Source organism: Aquarana catesbeiana, linkage group LG13 (genome assembly GCF_042186555.1).
Source record: "Aquarana catesbeiana isolate 2022-GZ linkage group LG13, ASM4218655v1, whole genome shotgun sequence".
NCBI lineage: Eukaryota > Metazoa > Chordata > Amphibia > Anura > Ranidae > Aquarana > Aquarana catesbeiana.
This window is the reverse complement of record NC_133336.1, coordinates 222,803,785-222,831,749: the sequence shown is the minus strand read 5'-3', so window position 1 is coordinate 222,831,749 and position 27,965 is coordinate 222,803,785. Positions and strand designations below refer to the sequence as shown.

The 27,965-nt window shown below is 47.7% G+C and overlaps 1 protein-coding gene across 5 annotated transcripts in view; it reads left to right on the top strand.

Annotated features, from left to right (window-relative positions):
• The window catches only part of CELF3 (CUGBP Elav-like family member 3), a 69,316-nt gene that overhangs the window by 8,046 nt on the left and 33,305 nt on the right, over window positions 1-27,965 (top strand). For 3 of the 5 annotated variants that reach the window (XM_073609185.1, XM_073609184.1, XM_073609183.1), the window contains exon 2: window positions 16,693-16,775. In XM_073609185.1, coding sequence (XP_073465286.1) covers window positions 16,693-16,775 — 83 coding nt within the window. Of the gene's footprint in view, window positions 1-3,478; window positions 4,484-16,692; window positions 16,776-27,965 lie in introns of those variants that run through there. The other 2 variants (XM_073609186.1, XM_073609188.1) reach the window with 2 other exon arrangements.

Below are 27,965 nucleotides of genomic sequence, written 5' to 3'. Positions count from 1 at the left end.
TTCAAATGCCCCCCCCCCAAAAAAAAAATTCACCCCTCCTAGCACAAATCCTCTACCCCCAAAATACCCCCCGGTACACCCCCCCCCCACTTCCAATCCCCCTCCTAGCACAAATCTTTGCCGCCCCCATCCCCCAAATACCTCCAGCTCAAATGCCGCCCCCCACGCAAAAAAAAAAATCACCCCTCCTAGCACAAATCTCCGCCCCACTTCAAATCCCCCTTCCTAGCACAAATCTTTTCCCCCCATCCCCCCTCCCAACACAAATTCCCCTAAATCACCACTCTTAGCACTCCCTCCCCAAATTTTTGCTCCAGGAATAATACTTACCCCCTACCGCTCCCCAAATTCCCCCTTCCAACACAAATCCCCCCCAATCTCCTTGTCTCACCTCCACTGCACATGATACCACAGTGCCCAGAGCAGCCGCCCCTCCTGCCCACCCCTTGTCCCAGCCCTGATCTAGTGATATATGAAGGACCAAAAGCTTACAGTCTAGCAATATAAGGCGACCCTGTTCAAAGGAGCTTACAATCACAGGAGACCCTGACCCCAGAAGTGTACAGTGTGGGTGTATAATTAGACCCCATCCCCAGGAGCTTGCAGTATAATAATGTCCTGTCTCCAGGAGCTTACAGGCTAGTGTTATAATGGGACCCTGACCCCAAAAGCTTGCAATTTAGTGGCATGGTACAGTAGTTGTTCCCAGGAGCTTACAATCTAGTATAATATAATTTACAGTTTTGTGATGTAATGCCAGAGCTCACGGTAATTAGGTTTACAGTCTGTTGCTATAATGAGTGGCTCATAAACCACCCTCTTGTAACTGCCACAGGAAGGTTACGATCTATTCTATGATGAGCCGGTCTGAGAAGCCTTCCAGACTGGTTAGTTTCTCCAATTTGCAGAACACCAATTTCATACATGGGATTGCATGTCTGGTTTGTAGCTATGTCATAGTCTTACATAGGTCCTTATTTCTGGAGGACTCCAACTGGACCCTGGACAGAGCTCTGGGTGTAATGGCAGGTCCTCATTCTCAACAGACCCCACCTGGACCATGGGCAGAGCACTGGGTGTAGTGATAGGTTCTCATTCCCAAAGGACTCCAACTGGGCCCTTAAAAGAGCAACTTGGTGCAGTGACAGGTCCTCAACTCAAGCAGACCCCACCTGGATTCTGGACAGAGCTCTGGGTGTAATGTCAAGTCCTTATTCCAACAGACTCCCAACTAAAAACTTAGCAGAGCTCTAGGTGTAATGCCAGGTCCTCATTCCCAACATACCCCAACTGGACCCTGGACAGAGCTCTGGATGTAATGACAGGTCCTCATTTAAATCAGACCCTACCTGGACCCTTAAGAGAGATCAGGATGTAATGACAGGTCTTCGCTTATAGGAGACCCAACCTGGACCCTGGACAGAGCCCTGGGTGTGGTGACAGGTTCTCATTCCTAAAAGACCCCAACTCGACCCTTAACAGAGCACTGTGTGCAGTGACAAGTCCTCAACTCAAGCAGAATCCATCCAGATTCTGTACAGAGCTCTGGGTGTGGTGACAGGTCCTCATGCCCAAAACACCCCCAACTAGACCCTTAACAGAGCTCTGGGTGTAATGACAGGTTCTCATATATATCAGACCTTACCTAGACCCTTAAGAGAGATCAGGGTGTAATGACGGGTCTTAATTTATAGCAGACCCTACCTGGACTCTGGACAGAGTTCTGGATGTAATAACAGGTCCTTACTTCCAAAAGACCCAACCTGGACAGAGCTGTGGGTGTAATGGCAGGTCCTCATTCCCAACAGACCCCACCAGGACCATCAATAAAGGTCTGGGTGTAATGACAGGTCCTCACTTCCAGCAGACCCCATCTGGACCCTGGATAGAGCTCTGGGTTTAATGACAGGTTCTCAATTCCAAGAAGCCCCAACTGCACCCTGGACAAAGCTATGGATGTAATGACAAGCCCTTACGTCCAGTAGACCCCATCTGAACAGTGTAATGACAGGTCCTCATTTCTATGAGACTTCACCTGGACTCTGGACAGAGTTCTGGGTGTAAAAAAATGTTCTCATTCCCAGCACATCCCACCTGGACCTATTACAGAGCACTGGATGCAGTGATAGGGCCTCACTTCCAGAAGACCTCACCTGGACTGTGGACAGAGCTCTGGGTGTAAGTACAGGTTCTCATTTATAGCAGGCCCCAACTGGACACTTAACAGAGATTGAGGTGTAATGACAGGTCCTTATTTCTATCAGACCCCACCTGGGCCCTGGATGTAATGACAGCTCCTTGCTTCCAACAGACCCCACCTGAACCCTTAACAGAGCTCTAGGTGTGCTAACAGGTCCTCATTCCCAACAGTTCCCACCTGGACAAAGCTTTGGGTGTAATGACAGGTCCTCACCTCCAGCAGACCCTACCAGGATGCTTAACAGAGTTCTAGGTGTATTGACAGGTCCACATTCCCAACAGTTCCCACCTGGACCCTGGACAAAGTTACAGGTGTAATGACAGGTCCTCACCTCCAGTAGACCCAACCTGGACAGAAATCTTGGTGTAAAGACACGTCCTCCTTCCCAACAGACCTCGACTGGACCCTGGACAGCGCTCTGGGTGTAATGACAGGTCCTTATTTTTATGAGACCCACCAGGACCCTGCACAGAGCTCTGGATGAAATGACAGGTCCTCTTTACCAGCACACCCCCATCTGGGCCATGCACAGAGCTCTAGATGAAATGACAGGTTCTCATTCCCAACATTTCCCACCTGAACCCTGGACAGAACTGTGGGTGCAATGACAGGTCCTCGCTTCTAGCAGACCCCACGTGGACCCTGAACCGAGCTTTGGGTGTAATGACAGGTCCTCACCTCCAGCAGACCCCACCTGGACCCTGGACAGAGTTTAATGTATAAGTCCCCCACCCCCACCCCCTATCCCATCCCTGCTCCACCTGCCTGTGTACTCATCAGCTGCTCCCAGCACACAGAGAGTTAATTAACCCTTGCAAATCCTACTTCTATTCAATTGCAATGCACTCCCCCTCCTCCTCCTGAGACCCCCTCCAGGCCTGTCATTCTTTGGACCCCCCCCCCCCCCTTCCTTATTTTTGCATTACACACCTTGCCCCCCCCCCTTCTCTCATCTGTGCCTTCTCTCTGCCCTCCCCTCCCCCAGCTAGAGAGCTTCAGCACCAAGGATAGCTCAGAACAATGGCCCAGCCAGGGAGCGTCTGCAAAGTCTCCTCTCCCACAGCAGGAGCAGCAGCTCTCTCTCTCTCTCTCCCCAGCAGGAGCAGCTCTCTCTCTCTCTCTGTGGCCCCTCAGCTGGTGTGCATTGTGCCCCCCCCCCCATCCCAACAATGCAGCCCTGGGGGGGGCAGTGTGTGCAGGCTCAGTCCCTATCTTCTACAATCTGGGACACAAAACCTCCCCTACCGAGCTCAGAGCTAGCAAGATGCTCCCTACAATCCCCTGCTAAACATTTAATAGAGAGAATCCTGATGGACAATCCCAGAGAGCCTGTAAAACCATCATAAGGGTCCCAGGGAGCCATCTGTCCTCTATATGTGTTTAACATAGGAAGGGTCCATCCAGAAAGAGCAAGTTTGCGTGCCATTGGTTGGCAGCCCCTTGGCGGAGGAAGGGTTAAAGGACCTGTTTAGGCTCCCTGCATGGGGCACAGCTGCTGCCATCCAATGGGTAGACTGTCAGAATCCCTTTAATCTACCCCCCCACCCCCCACTCCTTTCATCCAGCCTTGTGTACGTTTGTGGGCGTGTGTGTCTTTTTATCCCCGGCCCCTCACTCTGACATCATTGAGAGTCAGGTTGGGGCGGGCATTGGGCACCCAGGGAGGGGGCATCTGTTGGGAAAGAAAAGATTTTGAATCAGACCTCAAGATTCACTAAAGGGAGAAGAAGCATCTGGGTCTACAGGAGGGGAGGGGGTGAGGGTACCGACCGCTGTCCCCCCAAAAAAAAAAAAAAAAGAAGAAGAAGAGGGGAAGAAGACTTGAAGTGACCGCCCCCCCTACAAGCTCTGGGATCGATACTCTAACTGCATCACACAGGATAACAGGGGCACTTCTTCAGCTGGCCTGGCATTCATCAAGTCCTCGGAGTGGCACCGGTGGCAGAAGGCAAAGAGGAACCCCCCCCTTCCCCCCCCTCCCAGCCCACCCCAAAGAAAACACCCCTGCTGGACAGGTTGAGCCGGGTGGCACCTTCGAGGGGGGAACTCCACACCTTGGCCGTCGAGTCTTGGTTATTTCGGGGCACAAGTGCCTTCTGCCACCCTCCCCTTTCCCCTCTACCCACCTCCTCGCCCCAATGAAGGAACCGGATGCCATTAAACTCTTCATTGGGCAGATCCCCAGGAACCTCGAAGAGAAGGACCTCAAGCCAATCTTCGAGCAGTTTGGCAAAATCTATGAACTCACGGTCATCAAAGACAAATTCACCGGGGTGCATAAAGGTAAGGCCAAGAGGGTTCTACGTTGAGGTGGGTACGAAGAGTTTGGGGGAGCTGGGGGGAGGGGGGGGGTCATGGATTACTCCTTGTTTATTTTATTTTTAGGGTCCTACAAAACCACCCACCTACTTTCAGATCTTGGTTCATGGTGGCACCCAACAGCACCCTTCAAATGCCACCAGTTGCAGAGATGGGATGCCAAGGCTGGCAGTTGAGTTTTTAGATAAATTGGGGGGGGGGGTCGGATAAGGTGGTCATGTCTAAATGGGGTTCCAAAGATAAATGTTCCCCCAATCCCCCTCTAGAAGAAGAACTCTATCCAACCGAACCGACCAGATCGAAGGATGACAGCTGCCTCCTCATCTCATGGTGCCTCCAGGAAGGTCAGGCAGAGAGGGGAGAGGTTCCCAAGGTGAAGAGGAAGCAGGCAGGCAGGGGAACAAAGAAAATCCTGAGATCCAGGAGAGGGAGAGGAGATGTGGAATTCCCAGATGTCATGAGTGATAATAACAGCACATTGGATGGGGAATAGCTGGAGAGACTCAGGAGCAGACAAAGGGACGGCTTGGTGAGCTTAGCTGCTTGAAGAACAATGGGGGCTGACTGACATTGAGTACAGTAGATGTAGGGCAGCAATGGGGAAAAAATGACCCCTTTTTTCGCAGGGCAAATCTGGGAAGCTGGGCTTCAGGGGGTTTGCTGGGGATGTTGGGGGCAGGGTGATGTGTGATATTTGTGGAAGATGGTGTGACAGATGGCAGTGGAAGGGGGGGAGGGTTGTGGGTGGGTGGGAGATCAAGGGACACTTAATGAAGCGACACTGGTTAAGCTGAGCTGGGGAGGGAGGCTCACATCCTTGATACTGGGGGCATGACAAGGGGGCCTAAACCTCCGAGAGGGCCCTCAAACCCAACTGACCCACCTGTCCCAACTCCAAGGTCCACCTAGAATTATCCCACATAATCTTCTTGTCCTCCCACAGGAAAAAAAAAAGTCTCAGTATAACAGAAAGGACAGCGGTTTTCCAGGCTTGTTTTGTCTGTAGATTGCATGCTCTTGGGGCAAACCCCTATTGTAAGATCCATATCTATGTCTAGATTGCAAGCTTTTCGAACAAGGCTTTTTATAAAATGACAAAGTCCAAATCGTATCTGCTTTTTCGGGAAGCTACAAAATTTGACAGAATGTGACAGTGCCTCTAGATTGCAAGCTTCTTGGGCAAGGCCCTTGATCATGTTTCAAAATGGTTAGCTGGGTAAGGAATACAGTTAAAGCATCAGCTCCTTGGGCAAGCCCAATGCCTATAGGTTGTAAGCTTCCTTTTTTTAATGCTGGCTTTGTGCTGTCGCTAGAGTGCAAGCTTCTTGCGCAAGCGCCTCCCTTTATTCACAATAACATCAGGTGAATCCTCTAAACTAGATTGTAAGCTTCTTGCGCAAGCGCCTCCCTTTATTCACGATAAAGTCAAGTGAATCTTTGGCACTAGAGTGTAAGCTTCTTGTGCAAGCCCCTCCCTTTATTCACGATAACGTCAAGTGAATCCTCGGCACTAGAGTGTAAGCTTCTTGCACAAGCGCCTCCCTTTACGATAGCGTCAAGTGAATCCTCGGCACTAGATTGAAAGCTTCTTGCACAAGCGCCTCCCTTTATTCACGATAACATCAAGTGCATCGACGGCACTAGAGAGTAAGCTTTTTGCGCAAGCGTCTCCCTTTATTCACGATACTGTCAAGTGAATCCTCAGCGCTAGAGTGCAAGCTTCTTGCACAAGTGCCTCCCTTTATTCACGATAATGTCAAGTGAATCCTTAGCGCTAGAGTGCAAGCTTCTTGTGCAAGTGCCTCCCTTTTTTCACAATAACGTCAAGTGAATCCTCAGGGCTAGAGTGCAAGCTTCTTGTGCAAGAGCCTCCCTTTTTCTCATGATAATGTCAATTAAAGCTTCAGCGCTAGAGTGTAAGCTTCTGGGGCGAGTCGTTGACTCAAGTTGGGAAATGGGGTTTTGATTTTTAAATGTATACAATGTATTTATAGCAATTTTTTTTGTAGCTCTTGCCCTTAGAGTGCAAGCTCTTGCGGGGCACTGTCTTGCTGCTTCGGCTGGTAGATTGTAAGCTGCTCGTCACACCATGGAATCTCCCAAATTACAAAGCTGCCCGAAATAAGAGCGCTGACCAGGCGGTGAACAAGTCACAGCAATTTATTGATTTTTATTATGATCACATAAAACATCAGACGCATTTCGGAGGCCAACTTTCACCTTCATCAGGGCTTTTGAACATTTATTAGAGAGCCAAGCCTGGCCACCCAGAGCAACCGGCCAGTCTTACACTGGCAGCAGGCAGTAGGTTGCTGAGTGGTTGCCATAGTTACTGTGCCTTGCACATCCTCACTGCCTTTTGCCCATGGCTTGCAATGTTGTTGCCGCTTTCTACACTACGCCCATATGGTTCTCTATAGCAGATGTACCTTCAGAAACTGGAAAAAATATATAGATCTATTTAAAGGTGCAATAGCTCATCAATCCATAGTTTGACAGCTGTCGTGGGTCTACAAGCCCCAATGTGACCTGACTGATGAGGCATTCTGAGACTTGTAGTTCTTTGACCGCTCTCCAGGTGGTCACCTGCCTCTTCCACTTCATCCTCTTGGATTTTCACTTTTTTTTTGTAGGCTGAAGCCGATCTCCGAAATGGATTGAGGATTTTGTAATTGGCTTTAGGCTTAACCCATCTGTTCCTGAAGGTGCATGCACCGACTCGGGGCGGGAGGGCTGGATACATTAGGGCCACCTGGAAGGAAGAATGGGGTTACTAAAGGGGAGGGGGACCTGGGGTTCAGAAAACTCAACCGGCTGCCAGGTGTGAAGGGTGTTTCTGGCCCCCCTTGTCAGGTGCCCTGGACGTTGAATCTCAGGTGAGGTGAAATAAGAGAACCTATCGTGACTTCCAAAGGTCTGAGGAGCTCATGAATTATTCCATCCCGTCATTGTCTTCTCCTCGCTGACAGCGCCCCGCCGGTGTCACACCTTACCATCCGCCACCAGGCCTGCTGAGGCGCAGATATTCTAAACCTCGCTCCCCCGCCACCCCTCCACTCTATAAGATTTTCAAAGCCCTCGCCCATGAAATGGCCAACGGCAAAATCTGCCAAAAGATTTGCTGGGGGAAAAAAAAGCAAGAATTTTGTAGCGGGAAACAAGTTCTACATTTCCTGACACTAAATTCGAGGGGTGGGCTCAGATTGGGCACCATTGTTCCACGATGGTGGTGGTCGGAGATCTTCAGCCATAACGCGCTGGGAGAGGCGAAATGTCAATGGCAAGATGGCTTCCCACAAAATTGTTTTTTATATGTTGAACTGTGTCGGTGGGATGCTGGGAATATCCAGGGATGACAGATACACCTTGTCAGAGAGATATCTCCCCAAGTCTGATCAACACCAAAAACACACTTTCGTGGCCACCCGACCATTCCCCATTCTGTGACAGAATTACTAATGGAACATTCCTTGACAAGATATTCCTGCAACCTTCACTTCTGTACCTCTGTATTCATTTATCATCTATTCTCTATTTATGCACTCATCTATCTATTTCATATCTATCTATCTACTTTTCATTCTTTCTAATCATCTCAGTTTTGGCCTCCCTATCATTGATAGATAGACCTCCAGTCTTGGTGAATTGTGGGTGAATTATCTGGTTGGGGGTGCTCCCAATCTCTTCTCTTTTCTTCTCTTCTTTTCTCTTTCCTTTCCTTCCCTGTAAGATTCCCAACCTTGGTGAATTGTGGGTTTAGTATCTGTTTGGGGGTGTCTTAGTCTATCACCCAATCAATCTATCTATCCAATCATCTACGTACTTTCTATCTACTTTTCATAATTTACTGTCTTTCTAATTTTACAAATTCCACTTTTATTCTATCTTTCTAATTATCTAAATTTTAACCTCCCTATCAATATAGGATAGACCTCCAGCCTTGGTAAATTGTGGGTGAAGTATCTGGGGGGGGGGGGGGGGGGGTTATAGCCTATCTATCTATCTATCTATCTATCTATCTATCTATCTATCTATCTATCTATCTATCTATCTATCTATCCACTCATCTGCTTTCTAATGATGTCCTAGACTGTCTATCTATCTATCTATCTATCTATCTATCTATCTATCTATCTATCTATCTATCTATCTATCTAATCGTCTACTTTTCTTTCTTCTTTCTATTTATCTCAGTTTTGGCCTCCCTATCATTGATAGATAGACCTCCAGTCTTGGTGAATTATCTGGTTGGGGGTGCTCCTAGTCTTCCCTTCCCTTTCCTTTCCCTTCCCTATAAGATCCCCAGCCTTGGTGAATTGTGGGTGGAGCATCTGTTTGGGGGGGGGGGGGGTATAGTCTATCTATCTATCTATCTATCTATCTATCTATCTATCTATCTATCTATCTATCTATCTATCTATCTATCTATCTATCCATCTACTTTCCTTCTATCTTTATTTCTAATTATCTCAGTTCTTCACCTTCTCATCACCCTATCAATGATAACTAGAACTCCAGTCTTCTATTAACTGTGGCTTGAGTATCTGGTTGTGGGATGTCCTAATCTATCTATCTACTTTCATTCTGTCTTTCTAATTATGTTGGTTCTTGGCCTCCCTATCAATGATGAGTAGACCTCCAGCCTTAGTGAATTGTGTGTGCAGTATCTAGTTGGGGGCGCTCCTAGTTTTCATATCTATCTACTCTTCTGCCTTCTAATTTTCTTGGCTCTTGACCTGCTTATCAATAATGACTAGACCTCCAGCCTTGATGAATTATGGGTTAAGTATCTGGTTGTGGGGTGTCCTGGTCTGTCTATCTATCTATCTGCTCATCTACTTTCATTCTATCTTTCTAATTATCTTGGTTCTTGGCCTCCCTATCAATGATGAGTAGACCTCCACCTTGGTGAATTGTGGGTGGAGTATCTGGTTGTGGGATGTCCTAGACTATCTATCTATCTATCTATCTATCTATCTATCTATCTATCTATCTATCTATCTATCTATCTATCTATCTATCTATCTATCTATATATCTATCTATCTATCTATTCGTCTACTTTTCTTTCTAATTATCTCATTATCTATTATAGTTTTGGCCCCCCTATCATTGATAGATAGACCTCCAGTCTTGGTGAATTATCTTGTTGGGGGTGCTCCTAGTCTTCCCTTCCCGTTCCTTTTCCCTTCCCTATAAGATCCCCAAACTTGGTAAATTGTGGGTTCAGTATCTGTTTGGGGGTGTCCAAGTCTATCTATCTTATCTATCTATCTAATCATCTACGTACTTTCTATCTAATTTTCATAATTTACATTCTTTCTAATTTTACCAATTCTACTTTTATTCTATCTTTCCAATAATCTCAATCTTGACCTCCCTATCATTGATGGCTAGACCTCCAGCCTTGGTGAATTGTGGGCGGAGTATCTGTTTGGAGGGGTTATAGTCTATCTATCTATCTATCTATCTATCTATCTATCTATCTATCTATCTATCTATCTATCTATCTACTCATCTGCTTTCTATGTTTCTCAGCTCTTGACCTATCCATCAATGATGATTAGACCTCCAGTTTTGGTGAATTGTGAGTGGAGTATCTGGTTGTGGGGTGCTCCTATCTATCTATTGATTCATCTACTTTCATTCTATCTTTATTTCTAATTATCCCAGTTCTTCACCTTCTTATCACCCTCTGTTAGCCTATCTATCTATCTATCTATCTATCTATCTATCTATCTATCTATCTATCTATCTATCTAGCTACCCATCTGCTTTCTAATTCCTTTGGCTCTTGACCTGCTTATCAATAATGTCTAGACCTCCAGCCTTGGTGAATTGTGGATGGAGTTATCTGGTTGTGGGATGTCCTAGACTGTCTATCTATCTATCTATCTATCTATCTATCTATCTATCTATCTATCTATCTATCTATCTATCTATCTATCTATTCGTCTACTTTTCTTTCTTCTTTCTATTTATCTCAGTTTTGGCCTCCCTATCATTGATAGATAGACCTCCAGTCTTGGTGAATTGTGGGTGAATTATCTGGTTGGGGGTGCTCCTAGTCTTCCCTTCCCTTTCCTTTCCCTTCCCTATAAGATCCCCAGCCTTGGTGAATTGTGGGTGGAGCATCTGTTTGGGGGGGAGGGGTATAGTCAGTCTATCTATCTATCTATCTATCTATCTATCTATCTATCTATCTATCTATCTATCTATCTTCTATCTATCTATCTATCTATCTATCTATCTATCTATCTATCTATCTATCTATCTACTTTAATTCTATCTTTCTAATTATCTTGGTTCTTGGCCTCCCTATCAGTGATGAGTAGACTTCCAGCCTTGGTGAATTGTGTGTGGAGTATCTACTTTGGGGTGTTCCTAGTTATCATATCTATATTTCTAATTATCTCAGTTCTTCACCTTCTTATCCCCCTATCAATGATAACTAGACCTCCAGTCTTCTATGAATTGTGGGTTGAGTATCTGGTTGTGGGATGTCCTAATCTATCTATCTATCTACTTTCATTTTGTCTTTCTAATTATGTTGGTTCTTGGCCTCCCTATCAATGATGAGTAGACCTCCAGCCTTAGTGAATTGTGTGTGGAGTATCTAGTTGGGGGCGCTCCTACTTATCATATCTATCTACTCTTCTGCCTTCTAATTTTCTTGGCTCTTGACCTGCTTATCAATAATGACTAGACCTCCAGCCTTGATGAATTATGGGTTAAGTATCTGGTTGTGGGGTGTCCTGGTCTGTCTATCTATCTATCTGCTCATCTACTTTCATTCTATCTTTCTAAATATCTTGGTTCTTGGCCTCCGTATCAATGATGAGTAGACCTGCAGCCTTAGTGAATTGTGTGTGGAGTATCTAGTTGGGGGTGCTCCTAGTTATCCTATCTATCTATCTATCTATCTATCTATCTATCTATCTATCTATCTATCTATCTATCTATCTATCTATCTATCTACTCATCTACTTTCATTCTATCTTTCTAATTATCTTGGTTCTTGGCCTCCCTATCAATGATGAGTAGACCTCCAGTCTTGGTGAATTGTGGGTGGTGTATTTGGTTGGGCGTGATCCTAGATCGATCAATCTATCTATCTAATCTCAGTTCTTGGCCTCCTATCAATGGTGGTTATCCCTCCTGGCTTGATGAATTGTGGATGGAGTATCTGGTTGGGGGAGGGGGTGCCTGGTATCTGTCAGGTTGTATGTGTGTGTCAGCCTTTGTGTCAAGGTGAGATGACTCATCCCGGCGATGCTGTCGGATCACATAGACGGGAGGGATGTGAATAATTTAGTAATAATAAACACGGCGTTACAATCACACTATGTGTGTGGGGCGGGGGGATAATTTCCTTCAAAATGGGACTTTGTCCTGGGGGGACACATCAGAAGAGATAGAAATATTCCTCTCACGTCTCGTGTAGTCATAAAATAATCATTTGATGTTTGTGTTGCAGAACGTTGAAGATCTTTTACTGTTATCTTTATTTTTTGTTTATTCTTTTCCTATAATAATATTAATAATTTCAGAACTAATAAGACATTTAATAATCAATAATAAGACATTTAATAATCAATAATAAGACAACCAATATAATGCTCTGCTCAGTTCTATGGCTCTGCAACGTTTCAGCCAATCACTGGACAATCTTTGGAGGATGGTGAGAATTTGTTCTTCTCTCCTTCTGATTGCCAGTGGCCAAGATTGGACACATCAAGCAGTGGAAGGCTATGAGACATAATCAGTTGAGGGAGGTTATGGGATGCATCCCGTGGCAGGAGGTTATGGGAAGCATCCCATGGCAGGAGGTTATGGGATGCAACTCGTAGCAGGAGGGCAGGGGATACATCCAGTGGCGGTAGGTTATGTGACACATCCAGTGGTGGAAGGTTATAGAAAGCAAACCGTGGCAGGAGGTTATGGGATGCATCCAGTGGTGGGAACTTATGGGATGCAACCTTTGGTGGGAGGTTATGAGACATATTCAGTGGCGGTAGGTCATGGGATGCATTCTGTGGAGGGAGGTTATGGGATGCATCTAGTGGCGGGAGTCTATGGAGCACATCCTGTGGCGGGAGGTTATGAGACATATTCAGCGGCGGTAGGTCATGGGATGCATTCTGTGGCTGGAGGTTATGGGATGCATCTAGTGGCGGGAGTCTATGGAGCACATCCTGTGGCGGGAGGTTATGGAATGCAACCAGTGGTGGAAGTTTATGGAAAGCATCCAGCAGCGCAAGGTCATGAAAGGCATACAGAGGTGGGAGGTTAATGGTACGCAAGGAGATCGGGAGATTGTGGGATGTATTCAGCAACAGGAGGTAATGGGATACAACCAGTGGCAGGAGGTCATAGAATGCAACCAGAAAAGGGAGTTCATGGGATGCCACCAGCGATGGGAGGTCATGGTATTCAACCATCAGCAGGAGACTAGGGTGCATCCAGAGGTGGGAAGTTATAGGATGCATCCAGAGGTGGAAAGTTATAGGACGCATCCAGTGGTGGGAAGTTATAGGACACATCCAGTGGTGGGAAGTTATAGGCTGCATCCAGTGGTGGGAAGTTATAGGACTCATCCAGTGGTGGGAAGTTATAGGACGCATCCAGTGGTGGTAAGTTATAGGATGCATCCAGTGGTGGAAAGTTATAGGACATATCCAGGGGTGGGAAGTTATAGGACACATCCAGAGGTGGGAAGGTATAGGACACATCCAGAGGTGGGATGGTATAGGACACATCCAGAGGTGGGAAGTTATGGGATGCATCCAGTGGTGGGAAATTATGGGATGCATCCAGTGGTGGGAAGTTATAGGACGCATCCAGGGGTGGGAAGTTATAGGACACATCCAGAGGTGGGAAGGTATAGGACACATCCAGAGGTGGGAAGGTATAGGACGCATCCAGTGGTGGGAAGTTATAGGACTCATCCAGTGGTGGGAAGTTATAGGATGCATCCAGAGGTGGGAAGTTATAGGACGCATCCAGTGGTGGGAAGTTATAGGACACATCCAGTGGTGGGAAGTTATAGGCTGCATCCAGTGGTGGGAAGTTATAGGACACATCCAGTGGTAGGAAGTTATAGGATGCATCCAGTGGTGGGAAGTTATAGGACACATCCAGTGGTAGGAAGTTATAGGATGCATCCAGTGGTGGGAAGTTATGGGATGCATCCAGAGGTGGGAAGTTATAGGATGCATTCAGTGGTGGAAGGGTTATAGGACTCATCAAGTGGTGGGAAGTTATAGGACGCATCCATGGTGGGAAGTTATAGGATGCATCCAGTGGTGGAAGGGTTATAGGACTCATCCAGTGGTGGGAAGTTATGGGATGCATCCAATGGTGGGAAGTTATGGGATGCGTCCAGTGGTGGGAAGTTATAGGACACATCCAGTGGTGGGAAGTTATAGGACACATCCAGTGGTGGGAAGTTATAGGATGCATCCAATGGTGGGAAGTTATGGGACGCATCCAGTGGTGGGAGGTTATTAAATGCATCCAATAGTGAGAGGTTATGGGATGCAACCAGCAGTGGGAGGTCATGGGATACATCCAACAGCAGCAGGTTATGAGAAGCATCCAAAGGTGGGAGGTTATAGGACACATCCAGTGGTGGGAAGTTACAGGACGCATCCAGAGGTGGGAAGTTATAGGACTCATCCAGAGGTGGGAAGTTATAGGACTCATCCAGAGGTGGGAAGTTATAGAACTCATCCAGAGGTGGGAAGTTATGGGACGCATCCAGTAGTGGGAAGTTATAGGACACATCCAGAGATGGGAAGTTATAGGACACATCCAGAGATGGGAAGTTATAGGACACATCCAGTGGTGGGAAGTTATAGGACACATCCAGTGGTGGGAAGTTATAGGACGCATCCAGTGGTGGGAAGTTATAGGATGCATCCAGTGGTGGGAAGTTATAGGACACATCCAGAGGTGGGAAGTTATAGGACACATCCAGTGGTGGGAAGTTATAGGACACATCCAGTGGTGGGAAGTTATAGGACGCATCCAGTGGTGGGAAGTTATAGGACGCATCCAGTGGTGGGAAGTTATAGGATGCATGCAGTGGCGGGAGGTTATTAAAGGCATCCAATGGTGAGAGGTTATGGGATGAAACCAGCGGTGGGAGGACCTGGGATACATCCAATAGCAGCAGGTTATGGGAAGCATCCAAAGGTGGGAGGTAATGGGATGGACCCAGTGGCAGGAGGTTATGGGATGGAACCAGTGGCAGGAGGTTATGGGATGGAACCAGTGGCAGGAGGTTATGGGATGGAACCAGTGGTGGGAGGTTATAGGAAGCATCTAATGGCAGGAGGTTATAGGATGAAACCAGTAGTGGGGGTTTATAGGACACATCCAGTGGTGGGAGGTCATGGGATACATCCAACAGCAGGAGGTTATGGGGCCCAAAGGTAGGAGGATATTGGCTTACCTAGGAACACCCACTCCAGCCCACTGCTTGCATCAGGACTGATGTCTCCTGAGAGGGTTGCTGATGCAAGGTGCTGTGATGCTTTCAGGAAGCTATGTGCAGCACCCTGCTGGCCCCTCCCACCAACTTTGTAGAAGGAGGAGGAGTCAGTTCCTCAGTCTCCCCTCCTCCCAGTGATCAGACTGTACATTGTAACTTTGTAGAAGGAGGAGGGGTCATTTCCTCAGTCTCCCCTCCCCCAGTGATCAGACTGTACATTATAACTTTGTAGAAGGGGGAGGAGGCATTTCCTCAGTCTCCCCTCCCCCAGTGATCAGACTGTACATAGTAACTTTGTTGCAGATTACAAGGTGATCTGTGTCAGACATTTGTAAACAAGAACTGCGCAGATATACATGATTGTGTCATAGTCCAGAAAGTAGGTGGTGACCCCGGATGATGCCTGAATAAAGATGGTGCCATCCTTCTGGACAGAGAAGCAGATGAAGGCATGGTGAGGGGGAGGCTCTGTACCTGTGGAGCATTTGTCATATATCGCAACTTACCTGTCCTTAGTTGCAGCGGCTGCATTCATTTTCTGCTTTCAGTCTGAGATCATGTTCTGCAAGTACAGGGAAGAAAACCTGTTGATCCTGCCAAAAATCCAGTGTGAGTTTCCTTTGAAATCTGAAATATCAAACAATGTTACCTGACTGTTCCTCCCCCACTGTGTTATGAAGGGAGGGGGGGGGGTCTGTGTTCCTCCTGTGGTGAAAACATTGCTTCTCCATAGATACAGTGAGTGTTGTCACCCCAGGACAGGAAGTGTGTTACTGGCGGGATTACCGGGAAAAATGTAAGGAAAAATAACCGCACTGCCAAAATCACCAACATAAACCAAATATCATGATTTTCCTCTTCCTTGTGACAGGACAAATAATAGACATACAGAGTGCTGGAGACCTCACTGTCCTCTAATTCCCTCAGAGGTTCCCACCATCCCTGTGCTGAGTTCCCGGGTCTGTACACCCGCTGTGCCCATTATGAAGGGTTCCCACCATCCCTGTGCTGAGTTCCCAGGTCTGTACACCCGCTGTGCCCATTATGAGGGGTTCCCACCATCCCTGTGCTGAGTTCCCGGGTCTGTACACCTGCTGTGCCCATTATGAGGGGTTCCCACCATCCCTGTGCTGAGTTCCCGGGTCTGTACACCCGCTGTGCCCATTATGAGGGGTTCTCACCATCCCTGTGCCAAGTTCCTGGGTCTGTACACCCGCTGTGCCCATTATGAGGGGTTCTCACCATCCCTGTGCTGAGTTCCCGGTTCTATACACCCGCTGTGCCCATTATGAGGGGTTCCCACCATCCCTGTGCTGAGTTCCCGGTTCTGTACACCCGCTGTGCCCATTATGAGGGGTTCCCACCATCCTTACTGGGTTTTAATAAATGTAATGTTATGGAGAATTGAACAGCCGGGTGTAATTCTCGGTATCTGTTCTTATTCTGTATGTATGGACTCTGCACAGTACTACTTCTCTTGTCCTGTATGTCGGGTGTAATTCTCGGTATCTGTTCTTATTCTGTATGTAGGGACTCTGCACAGTACTACTTCTCTTGTCCTGTATGTCGGGTGTAATTCTCGGTATCTGTTCTTATTCTGTATGTATGGACTCTGCACAGTACTACTTCTCTTGTCCTGTATGTCGGGTGTAATTCTCGGTATCTCTTCTCCCTTGCAGGATGCGCCTTCTTGACGTACTGCGCCCGGGAGTCGGCGCTGAAAGCTCAGAGCGCTCTCCATGAACAGAAGACGTTGCCGGGGGTAAGTGTCTGCGGCAGGGAGGGGGGGGTGAGTCATGTGACCTCGTCCTTCGCGCTTTATAAATAGCCAGTTATAATTAACGCTCCTCCTGTGGAAGTGTCAGTAGGGTGGTGGGGGGGAGGGGCTCATGTACAGATGTGTCAAGTTCATAGATAATAAATCCCCCCCCCCCCCAATCACTCTCCGGAGAGGTTCCTAGATGCCCCGCCCTTTTCCCCAGATGGATTCGTAGTGTATAGGGAGTTCTGGATGCGCCACCCTGCTGGGGGGGGGGGGTATTGTGGCCTCCAACAGGATGTTTATGTGACGGCTTCACTATATATAGCGCAATGCTCTGCAGGATCCTGGAAGGAATAATTATAGGAGCTGTGAAGTCACGCTCCTTTTATTTAAAGGGTGACAACATTTGTCATATCCTTCAATTCTGCTGAGTCTGTGTCACTGCTCCACCTTGAGGGGTACAATTAGATGTTGCGCCCCCCCCCGAGCGCCCTTTGCCACGTGAAAGATTTCCGGGGTCCTGCTCTGCATTTTTGTAAAAGGCTTTTTATATAAATAGCTTTGCTTTGGAGACAGGTACTCTTTAGATGGGGTGCAGTAGTAGACACAGCTGTCAAACAGATCCGGGGGGGGGGCCTTGTGAATTTTTCTTCTCTTTCTGTTTCCAGCTCTATGGGCCCTGTGCTATTTCATTACACCTCTAGATATGTAGGGGAGGAGGGCAGGGGAGGCCATCAGTAGAGAAGCCAGGAATATGGGGGTGGGGGGTACAGAAGGGCAGCTAGTGCGGCTTTTAGGTGGGTCATGCAGTAGACCGTTCAGGAAAGGACAGAAGAATGTCACAGGTTTCAGTAGAGAGGACACTGGGGAGGCCATGAGGAGGCTGGCATTAGGAAAGGTAGGGCAGTAAAGCCAATAATAGTGAGGTAGGGGCTTGAGATGAATTATGAAGACTTAAGCTGGGCAGTTTGGTAGAGAAGGAAGCAGGAGGGTGGTAGGGATGGGCATTGGTAGAGAAGGCAGATGGAGGGTTGTAGGGATGGGTGGAGGGTGGTAGGGATGGACGTTGGTAGAGAAGGCAGGAGGAGGGTGATAGGGATGGGCATTGGTAGAGAAGTTAGGAGGAAGGTAGTAGGGATGGGTGTTGGTAGAGAAGGCAGGTGGAGGGTGGTGGGGATGGGTGTTGGTAGAGAAGTCAGGTGGAGGGTGGTGGGGCTGGGTGTTGGTAGAGAAGTCAGGTGGAGGGTGATAGGGATGGGTGTTGGTAGAGAAGGCGGGTGGAGGGTGGTAGGGATGGGTGTTGGTAGAGAAGGCAGGTGGAGGGTGGTAGGGATGGGTGTTGTTAGAGAAGGCAGGAGGAGGGTGGTAGGGATGGGTGTTGGTAGAGAAGGCAGGTGGAGGGTGGTAGGGATGGGTGTTGGTAGAGAAGGCAGGTGGAGGGTGGTAGGAATGAGCGTTGGTAGAAAAGGCAGGAGGAGGGTGGTAGGGATGGGTATTGGTAGAGAAGGCAGGAGGAGGGTGATAGGGATGGGTGTTGGTAGAGAAGGAAGGTGGAGGGTGGTAGGGATGAGCGTTGGTAGAAAAGGCAGGAGGAGGGTGGTAGGGATAGGTGTTGGTAGAGAAGTCAGGAGGAAGGTGGTAGGGATGGGTGTTGGTAGAGAAGGCAGGTGGAGGGTGGTAGGGATGAGTGTTCGTAAAAAAGGCAGGTGGAGGGTGGTAGGGATGGGTGTTGTTAGAGAAGGCAGGAGGAGGGTGGTAGGGATGGGTGTAGGTAGAGAAGGCAGGTGGAGGGTGGTAGGGATGGGTGTTGGTAGAGAAGGCAGGTAGAGGGTGGTAGGGATGGGTGTAGGTAGAGAAGGCAGGAGGAGGGTGGTAGGGATGGGTGTAGGTAGAGAAGACAGGTGGAGGGTGGTAGGGATGGGTATTGGTAGAGAAGGCAGGTGGAGGGTGGTAGGGAAGAGTGTTGGTAGAAAAGGCAGGAGATGGGTGGTAGGGATATATGTTGTTAGAGAAGGCAGGAGGAGGGTGGTGGGGATGGGTGTAGGTAAAGAAGGCAGGAGGAGGGTGGTAGGGATGGGTGTAGGTAGAGAAGACGGGTGGAGGGTGGTAGGGATGGGCATTGGTAGAGAAGGCAGGAGGAGGGTGGTAGGAATGGGCGCTGGTAGAAAAAAGGCAGGAGGAGGGTGGTAGGGATGGGTGTTGTTAGAGAAGGCAGGAGGAGGGTGGTAGGGATGGGTGTTGTTAGAGAAGGCAGGAGGAGGGTGGTAGGGATGGGTGTTGTTAGAGAAGGCAGGAGGAGGGTGGTAGGGATGGGTGTAGGTAGAGAAGGCAGGTGGAGTGTGGTAGCGATGGGCGTTGATAGAGAAGGCAGAAGGAGGGTGGTAGGGTTGGGTGTTGGTAGAGAAGGTGGGACGAAGGTGGTAGGGATGGGCGTTGGTATAGAAGGCAGGGGGGTGGTGGTAGAGATGGGTGTTGGTAGAGAAGGCAAGTGGAGGGTGGTAGGGATAGGTGTTGGTAGAAAAGACAGGTGGAGGGTGGTAAGGATGGGCGTTGGTAGAGAAGGCAGGTGGAGGGTGGTAGGGATGGGCGTTGGTAGAGAAGGCAGGTGGAGGGTGGTAGGGATGGGCATTGGTAGAGAAGGCAGGAGGAGGGTGGTAGGGATGGGCATTGGTAGAGAAGGCAGTTGGAGGGTGGTAGGAATGGGCATTGGTAGAGAAGGCAGGAGGAGGGTGGTAGGGATGGGTGTTGGTAGAGAGGACAGAAGAAAAGTGGTGAGATCAGAAGTTGGGTAGAAAGGACAAGAGGAGGGTGGCAGGGACAGGAATTGGGCAGAGAAGGCAGGAGGAGGATTGTAGGGAAAGGAGTTGGGCAGAGAAGGCAGGAGGAGTATTGTAAGGAAAAGAGTTGGGCAGAAAAGGCAGGAGGAAGATGGTAGGCAAAAGGAGTTGAGCAGAGAAGGCAGGAGGAAGATGGTAGGCAAAAGGAGTTGAAAGAGAAGGCAGGAGAATGTTGGGGACAAAAGTTCAGCAGAGAGGGCGGGATGGGGGTTGTAGAAAGTACAAAAGGAGGGTGGTTGGAATATGAGTTAGGCAGATAGAAGAATGACAGTGTTAGTGCCAAAGGTGGGCAGAGAAGACAGGAGGAGACTGGTAGGGACCTGAGTTGGGCAGAGAGGGTAGGAGGGAGGTGGTGGGGACCAGAGTTGGATAGAGAACTGGAGGAGGATGGTAGGGGAAGTTGTTGGGTGTAGAGGGAAGTATAGAAGGAACAGGAACTGAGTAGAGAGGACAGGAGAAGGGTGGTAGGGACAGAAGTTGTGTAGAGAAGGGAGTGTGGCAGAAATAGGATTTTGGTAGACAAGGGAGTGTGGTAGAAATAGGATTTTGGTAGAGAAGCAATGGTACAAACAGGAGTTTGGTAAAAAGAGGATGATGGTAAGAACATGATTTAAGTACGGAAGGGAGGTAGAAACAAAAGTTTGGTAGAGAGGACAGGAAGAGTGTGGCAGTGACATTTTTGGGTTGAGAAAAGAGGATAGTATGGACAGAAATTGGGTAGAGAGAACAGAAGGATGTTAGTGGAGACACAAGTTGGGTATGGAAGGGGAGATGGTTGGGACAGGAGTTGAGAGGAGGATAGTAGGGAGGGTAGTTGGGTAGAGGGGGGAAGGTGGTAGGGAAAGAAGTTGAGTGGAGAAGACAGGAGTTGGGTAGAAAAGGGAGGATGGTAGCAACAGGAGTTGGGTACAGAGGACTAGAGGAGACTGGCAGGGAGAAGAATTTGGTACAAAGTGGAAGCTGGTAGGAACAGGAGTTGGGTAGAGAGGACAGGATGAGGTTGGTAGGGACAAGAGTTGGGTAGAAAGGACACAATGAGGTTGGTAGGGACAGTAGTTGGGTAGAGAGGACAGGATGAGGTTGGTAGGGACAGGAGTTGGGTAGAGAGGACAGGATGAGGTTGGTAGAGACAGGAGTTGGGTAGAGAGGTCAGGATGAAATTGGTAGGAACAGGAATTGGGTAGAGAGGACAGGATGATGTTGGTAGGGACACAAGTTTGGTAGAGAGGACAGGATGAGGTTGGTAGAGACAGGAGTTGGGTAGAGAGGACAGAATGAGGTTGGTACGAACAGGAGTTGGGTAGAGAGAACAGGATGAGGTTGGTAGGGACAGGAGTTGGGTAGAGAGGACAGAATGTGGTTGGTAGGGATAGGAGTTTTGTAGAGAGCACAGGATGAGGTTGGTAGGGACAGGAGTTGGGTAGAGAAGACTGGATGAGGTTGGTAGGGACAGGAGTTGGGTAGAGAGGACAGGATGAGGTTGGTAGGGACAGGAGTTGGGTAGAGAGTACAGGGTGAGGTTGGTAGGGACAGGAGTTGGGTAGAGAAGACTGTATGAGGTTGGTAGGGACAGGTGTTGGGTAGAGAGGACAGGATGAGGTTGGTAGGGACAGGAGTTTGGTAGAGAGGACAGGAGGAAGCTGGTAAGGACAAGAATTTGGTAGAGAGGGGAAGCTAGTAGGGGCAGGAGTTGGGTAGAGAGGACAGGATGAGTTTGGTAGGGACAGGAGTTGGGTAGAGAAGACTGGATGAGGTTGGTAAGCACAGGAGTTGGGTAGAGAGGTTAGGATGAGGTTGGTAGGGACAGGAGTTGGGTAGAGAAGACTGGATGAGGTTGGTAGAGACAGGAGTTGGGTAGAAAGGACAGGATGAGGTTGGTAGAGACAGGAGTTGGGTAGAGAAGATTGTATGAGGTTGGTAGGGACAGGTGTTGGGTAGAGAGGATAGGATGAGGTTGGTAGGAACAGGAGTTGGGTAGAGAGGACAGGGTGAGGTTGGTAGAGAAAGGAGTTGGGTAGAGAGGTCAGGATGAAATTGGTAGGAACAGGAATTGGGTAGAGAGGACAGGATGATGTTGGTAGGGACACAAGTTTGGTAGAGAGGACAGGATGAGGTTGGTAGAGACAGGAGTTGGGTAGAGAGGACAGAATGAGGTTGGTACGAACAGGAGTTGGGTAGAGAGAACAGGATGAGTTTGGTAGGGACAGGAGTTGGGTAGAGAAGACTGGATGAGGTTGGTAAGCACAGGAGTTGGGTAGAGAGGTTAGGATGAGGTTGGTAGGGACAGGAGTTGGGTAGAGAAGACTGGATGAGGTTGGTAGAGACAGGAGTTGGGTAGAAAGGACAGGATGAGGTTGGTAGAGACAGGAGTTGGGTAGAGAAGATTGTATGAGGTTGGTAGGGACAGGTGTTGGGTAGAGAGGACAGGATGAGGTTGGTAGGAACAGGAGTTGGGTAGAGAGGACAGGGTGAGGTTGGTAGAGAAAGGAGTTGGGTAGAGAGGTCAGGATGAAATTGGTAGGAACAGGAATTGGGTAGAGAGGACAGGATGATGTTGGTAGGGACACAAGTTTGGTAGAGAGGACAGGATGAGGTTGGTAGAGACAGGAGTTGGGTAGAGAGGACAGAATGAGGTTGGTACGAACAGGAGTTGGGTAGAGAGAACAGGATGAGGTTGGTAGGGACACAAGTTTGGTAGAGAGGACAGGATGAGGTTGGTAGAGACAGGAGTTGGGTAGAGAGGACAGAATGAGGTTGGTACGAACAGGAGTTGGGTAGAGAGAACAGGATGAGTTTGGTAGGGACAGGAGTTGGGTAGAGAAGACTGGATGAGGTTGGTAAGCACAGGAGTTGGGTAGAGAGGTTAGGATGAGGTTGGTAGGGACAGGAGTTGGGTAGAGAAGACTGGATGAGGTTGGTAGAGACAGGAGTTGGGTAGAAAGGACAGGATGAGGTTGGTAGAGACAGGAGTTGGGTAGAGAAGATTGTATGAGGTTGGTAGGGACAGGTGTTGGGTAGAGAGGACAGGATGAGGTTGGTAGGAACAGGAGTTGGGTAGAGAGGACAGGGTGAGGTTGGTAGAGAAAGGAGTTGGGTAGAGAGGTCAGGATGAAATTGGTAGGAACAGGAATTGGGTAGAGAGGACAGGATGATGTTGGTAGGGACACAAGTTTGGTAGAGAGGACAGGATGAGGTTGGTAGAGACAGGAGTTGGGTAGAGAGGACAGAATGAGGTTGGTACGAACAGGAGTTGGGTAGAGAGAACAGGATGAGGTTGGTAGGGACAGGAGTTGGGTAGAGAGGACAGAATGTGGTTGGTAGGGATAGGAGTTTTGTAGAGAGCACAGGAGGAAGCTGGTAAGGACAAGAATTTGGTAGAGAGGGTAAGCTAGTAGGGACAGGAGTTGGGTAGAGAGGACAGGAGGAAGTTGGTAAGAACAAAAGTTTGGTAGAGAGGGGAAGCTGGTAGGGACAGGAGTTGGGTTGAGAGGACAGGGTGAGGTTGGTAGGAACAGGAGTTGGGTAGAGAGGACAGAATGAGGTTGGTAGGGACAGGAGTTGGGTAGAGAGGACAGAATGAGGTTGGTAGGGATAGGAGTTTGGTAGAGAGGCCCGGAGGAAGCTGGTAAGGACAAAAATTTGGTAGAGAGTGGAAGCTGGTACGGGCAGGAGTTGGGTAGAAAGGACAATGTATCAGAGTTGGTTGACATTGTTAGGTACCAGATTGGCACCATGGCCTACAGGTCAGGGATGGAAGGTGGTCCCACTCTCTCTCTCTCTCTCCCTCTCTCCCTCTCTCTCTCTCTCTGCAGCTTCTCTCTGCTAATTGATATAAAAAGCTTATCTGTCCGTCATCCCATAATCCTCTCAGAATCTGAAGCCGCCCCGCGCCTGCTCTTTTCCCTGCAGGGGGAAGACGTGTGTGCCCGTGCGTGTGTGTGTGCGTGTTTTGTGCTGCGTTGTCCGTGCACAGATAAGTGTGACACAACAATGACATAGGTGGTGACGTTGTCTAACCCTCACCCCCGTCTCTCTGATCCTCTCACACTCAGGCCTCCCGCGCGTGGCGTCCACGCTCCCGTTTGTGAGTTGTGTCTCTTTTTTTGGGTTTTTTCTTCTATTTGTACCTTTTGATGGTGTGCACGGTGTTGTACTGTCGTCTAGAGCTCTCTGTGATGTTCTTGCCGTACGTGCGTGTGTGTAGCTGTTTAGTGCCCGCCTTCGTGTCACACTGGACTTGAGTTTTCTGCACAGCAATTAGTCAGGTGGGAGTCACCTGAGATGGGGGGAGTCTAAAATGACACCTGAGATGGGGGGAGCCATCGTGGCTCGGCGTCACGAATACCGTTTTTGCTTTTCGGCAGTTAGTTGCCTTCACTTTGAACCTGAGGCTTCAGCTTGAGAGTCAGAGGTCACCTAAAGTCTTGTCAGCTGTTGCCCTGACCTGCTACCTTCCAGCTCCTGAATGCACATAACAGCATGGAACATCAGAGCCTTGTAGTTCGAAAGGAAATCTATACACCCGCCAGGCATTGCTATGCGCATTCAGGAGCTGGGAGGCGAGCATGTGAGGTCAGGCAGCTGACAGGGCAGCACATGTCAGACTTTAGGTGACCCTCAAGGTGAAGTGTCGGGCTCAGGCAAACGAAGGGGACCTATAAATCTGCTCCACCTACCAAGCCATCCAAACCCTTCCTGAAACCCCCTGTATAACCCCCCCCCCCCGGCCTGTCCTCATTACACTTCACCATTCCTCTGATCTCTCTGCTTTCCTGATGTATAACAAATCGTTACAAAGTTACAAACAGAAGATACATTGTATACATTGTCCAATCCCGTCCCACCGCCAGAGGAAACCTGACCTTCCTCATTGTATATACACGTCCCAATGGCATTCTACTTCTCTAGGACAGGGGTCTCCAAACTGAGGACCCAAGGGAGAGATGTGGCCCTTTGCTTGCCTTTATTCGCCCCTTGGGGCACTATTCTTCCAACTGACACCAATGATGGGGCACTATTCTTCCAACTGACACCAATGATGGGGCACTATTCCTCCCACTGACATCAATGATGGGGCACTATTCCCACTGACACCAATCATAAGGCACCATTCCTCTCACTGACACCAATAATGGGGCACTATTCCTCCCACTGACACCAATGATGGGGCACTATTCCTCCCACTGATACCAATGATGGGGCACTATTCCTCCCACTGACATCAATGATGGGGCACTATTCCCACTGACACCAATCATGAGGCACCATTCCTCTCACTGACACCAATGATGGGGCACTATTCCTCCCACTGACACCAATGATGGGGCACTATTCCTCCCACTGACACCAATGAATTGGCTCTATTCCTCCCACTGAAACCAATGATGGGGCACTATTCCTCCAACTGACACCAATGATGGGGCACTATTCCTCCCACTGAAACCAATGATGGAGCACTATTCCACCAACTGACACCATTTCTCCCACTGAAACCAATGATGGAGCACTATTCCTCCAACTGACACTGACCTCCAACTGGAAGGGCACTATTCCTTCCACTGACACCAATGATGGGGCACTATTCCTCTAACTGACACCAATGATGGGGCACTATTCCTCCCACTGACACCAATGATGGGGCATTGTTTTTATCCACTGATGCCGAGGCATTTTCTGCTCCAACTGGCCACACTCCGGCCCCCCCTAAAGCCTGAAGGACAGTAAACTGGCCCTTTGCTTAGAAAGGTTGGAGACCCCTGATCTGTGTGATCAGCCATACCAGGCTCAGCAGAGGCTGCATAGACTGTCCCGGTAATGGATCACCAGGCAGGAAGTGAGGGGTGTGTCGGGAAACATCTTCCTCCCAGGAACAGTACTTTGCGCTGGTTACCTTCATTTCTTAAAAGAATACCTGGAGGTGACAATAGTTGCCTTTTAATGCCGATCAGGTCAGGTCTGTAAGTGTTATGAAGGAAATATCTTTTGCATGAAACATAACTGAGCCGAGAACGCGCGCACAGGTCTGCAGAGTGCCGTTTTATGTCTGGAAGTAGTCTTAGAGCCCTCCGTGTTTAATTCCCTCTACAACATGGAATCACAGTGTGCTAAAAGTGCAAGAAATATACATAGGGGGGATAATGATTGTCTCCCCCGCAGATTGTGTAAGTTTTGCCCACTTACAAAGAAATGAAGGGTCTATAATTTTTATCATAGGGGTATTTTATATGATAGAGACAGAATATCAACCAAAAATCCAGAACAAAACACAAATGTTATAAACGGAGTTGCAGTTCAGTGAGTAAAATAAGTATTTGATCCCCCAAGCAAAACATGACTTAGCAGTTGGTGGAGAAACCCTTGTTGGGAAGCACAGAGGTCAGACGTTTCTTGTAGTTGGTGACCAGGTTTCCACACATCTCAGGAGGGATTTTGGTCCACTCTTCTTTACAGATCTTCTCTAAATCCTTAAGGATTCTTGGCTGTCTCTTGGCAACTCGAAGTTTCAGCTCCCTCCATACATTTTCTATAGGATTAAGGTCTGGAGACTGGTTAGGCCACTCCATGAATTTAATGTGCTTCTTCTTGAGCCACTCCTTTGTTGCCTTGGTGGTATGTTTTGGGTCATTGTCATGCTGGAAGACCCATCCACGACCCATCTTCAGTGTTCTGGCTGAGGGAAGAAGGTTCTCATCCAAGATCTTACAATACATGGTCCCATCCATTGGCCCCTCAATGCGGCAAAGTCGGTCTGTACCTTTAGCAGAGAAACAAGCCCAAATCATCATGTTTCCACCTCCGTGTGTGACTGTAGGAATGGTGTTCTTAGGGTCATAGTCAGCATTTCTCTTCCTCCAAACACAGTGAGTCTAGTTAATGCCAAAGAGCTCAATTTTGGTCTCATCTGAACACAGCACTTTCTCCCAATCCTTCTCTGAATCATTTAAATCAGTGGTCATCAACTCCTGTCCTCAGGGCCCACTAACAGGCCAGGTTTTATGTATTACCTTGGGGGAGATGCAGACTAGAATACTGCAATCACTGAGCAGCAAATGATATCACCTGTGATGAATTTCAGTTATCTTGCAAACCTGGCCTGTTAGTGGGCCCTGAGGACAGGGTTGATGACCACTGATTTAGATGTTCATTGGCCAATTTCAGACGGTCCTGTACATGTGTCTTCCTGAGGAGGGGGACCTTGACTTGTGGGTGCTGCAGGATTTCAATCCATGGCGGTGTATTGTGTTACCAATGGTTTGTTTGGTGACTGTGGTCCCAACTGCCTTGAGATCCTTCACAAGCTCCTCCCGTGTAGTTCTGGGCTGATCCCTCACTTTTCTCATGACCATCCTCACCCCATGAGGAGAAATCTTACATGGAGCTCCAGACCGAGGGCGATTGATGGTTATTTTGTATCTCTTCCATTTGCAAATAATCGCTCCAACAGTTGTCTCCTTCTCACCAAGCTTCTTGCTGATGGTCTTGTAGCCCATTCCAGCCTTGTGCAGGTCTACAATCTTCTCCCTGACGTTCCTCTGACAGCTCTTTGGTCTTCCCCATGATGGTGAGGATTGAATGGAAGAAAGAGATTCTGTGGACAGTTGTCTTTTATACACATAACGAGTTGTCGTTAGGAGCACCTTCTTACATTGACAGGACTAATCTGTGTACCACATGAGCACCTACTGTAGCCAGTCTGTGGGGGGCAGAATTATTGTTGGTTAGTAGGATATCAAATATTTATTTTACTTACTGAACTGCAACTCCATTTATAACATTTGTATCGTGTGTTTTCTGGATTTTTGGTTGATATTCTGTCTCTATCATATAAAATACACCTATGATAAAACTGATAGAGTTTCAGATATATATATTCTTATTATTATTATTTCAGATAATAATACAATTATAATAAAAATAATAATTGAGAAAAAAAAAAAAATTATATATATATATATATATATATATATATATATATATATATATATATATATATATATATATTATTATTACGGATAATAATAAATTCATAGTACAAATAATAGTTGAAAAATATATACTAATAATAATAACAACAATGTCAAACAACAATAATTAGCAATGATAAAAATAATAGTAATTGAAATATACATATATAAAATCGTATTAATTATAATAACATTAATAATAACAACAACAGCAAATATATATATGGGGATATATTATATATTATTTCAGTTATGTAATATTCATAATAATAACAAGAATAACAAGAAATTTATAATAATAGAAAAAAAAATTATATATATATATATATATATATATATATATATATATATATATATATATAATTTTAAATATTATTTCAGTATTTATT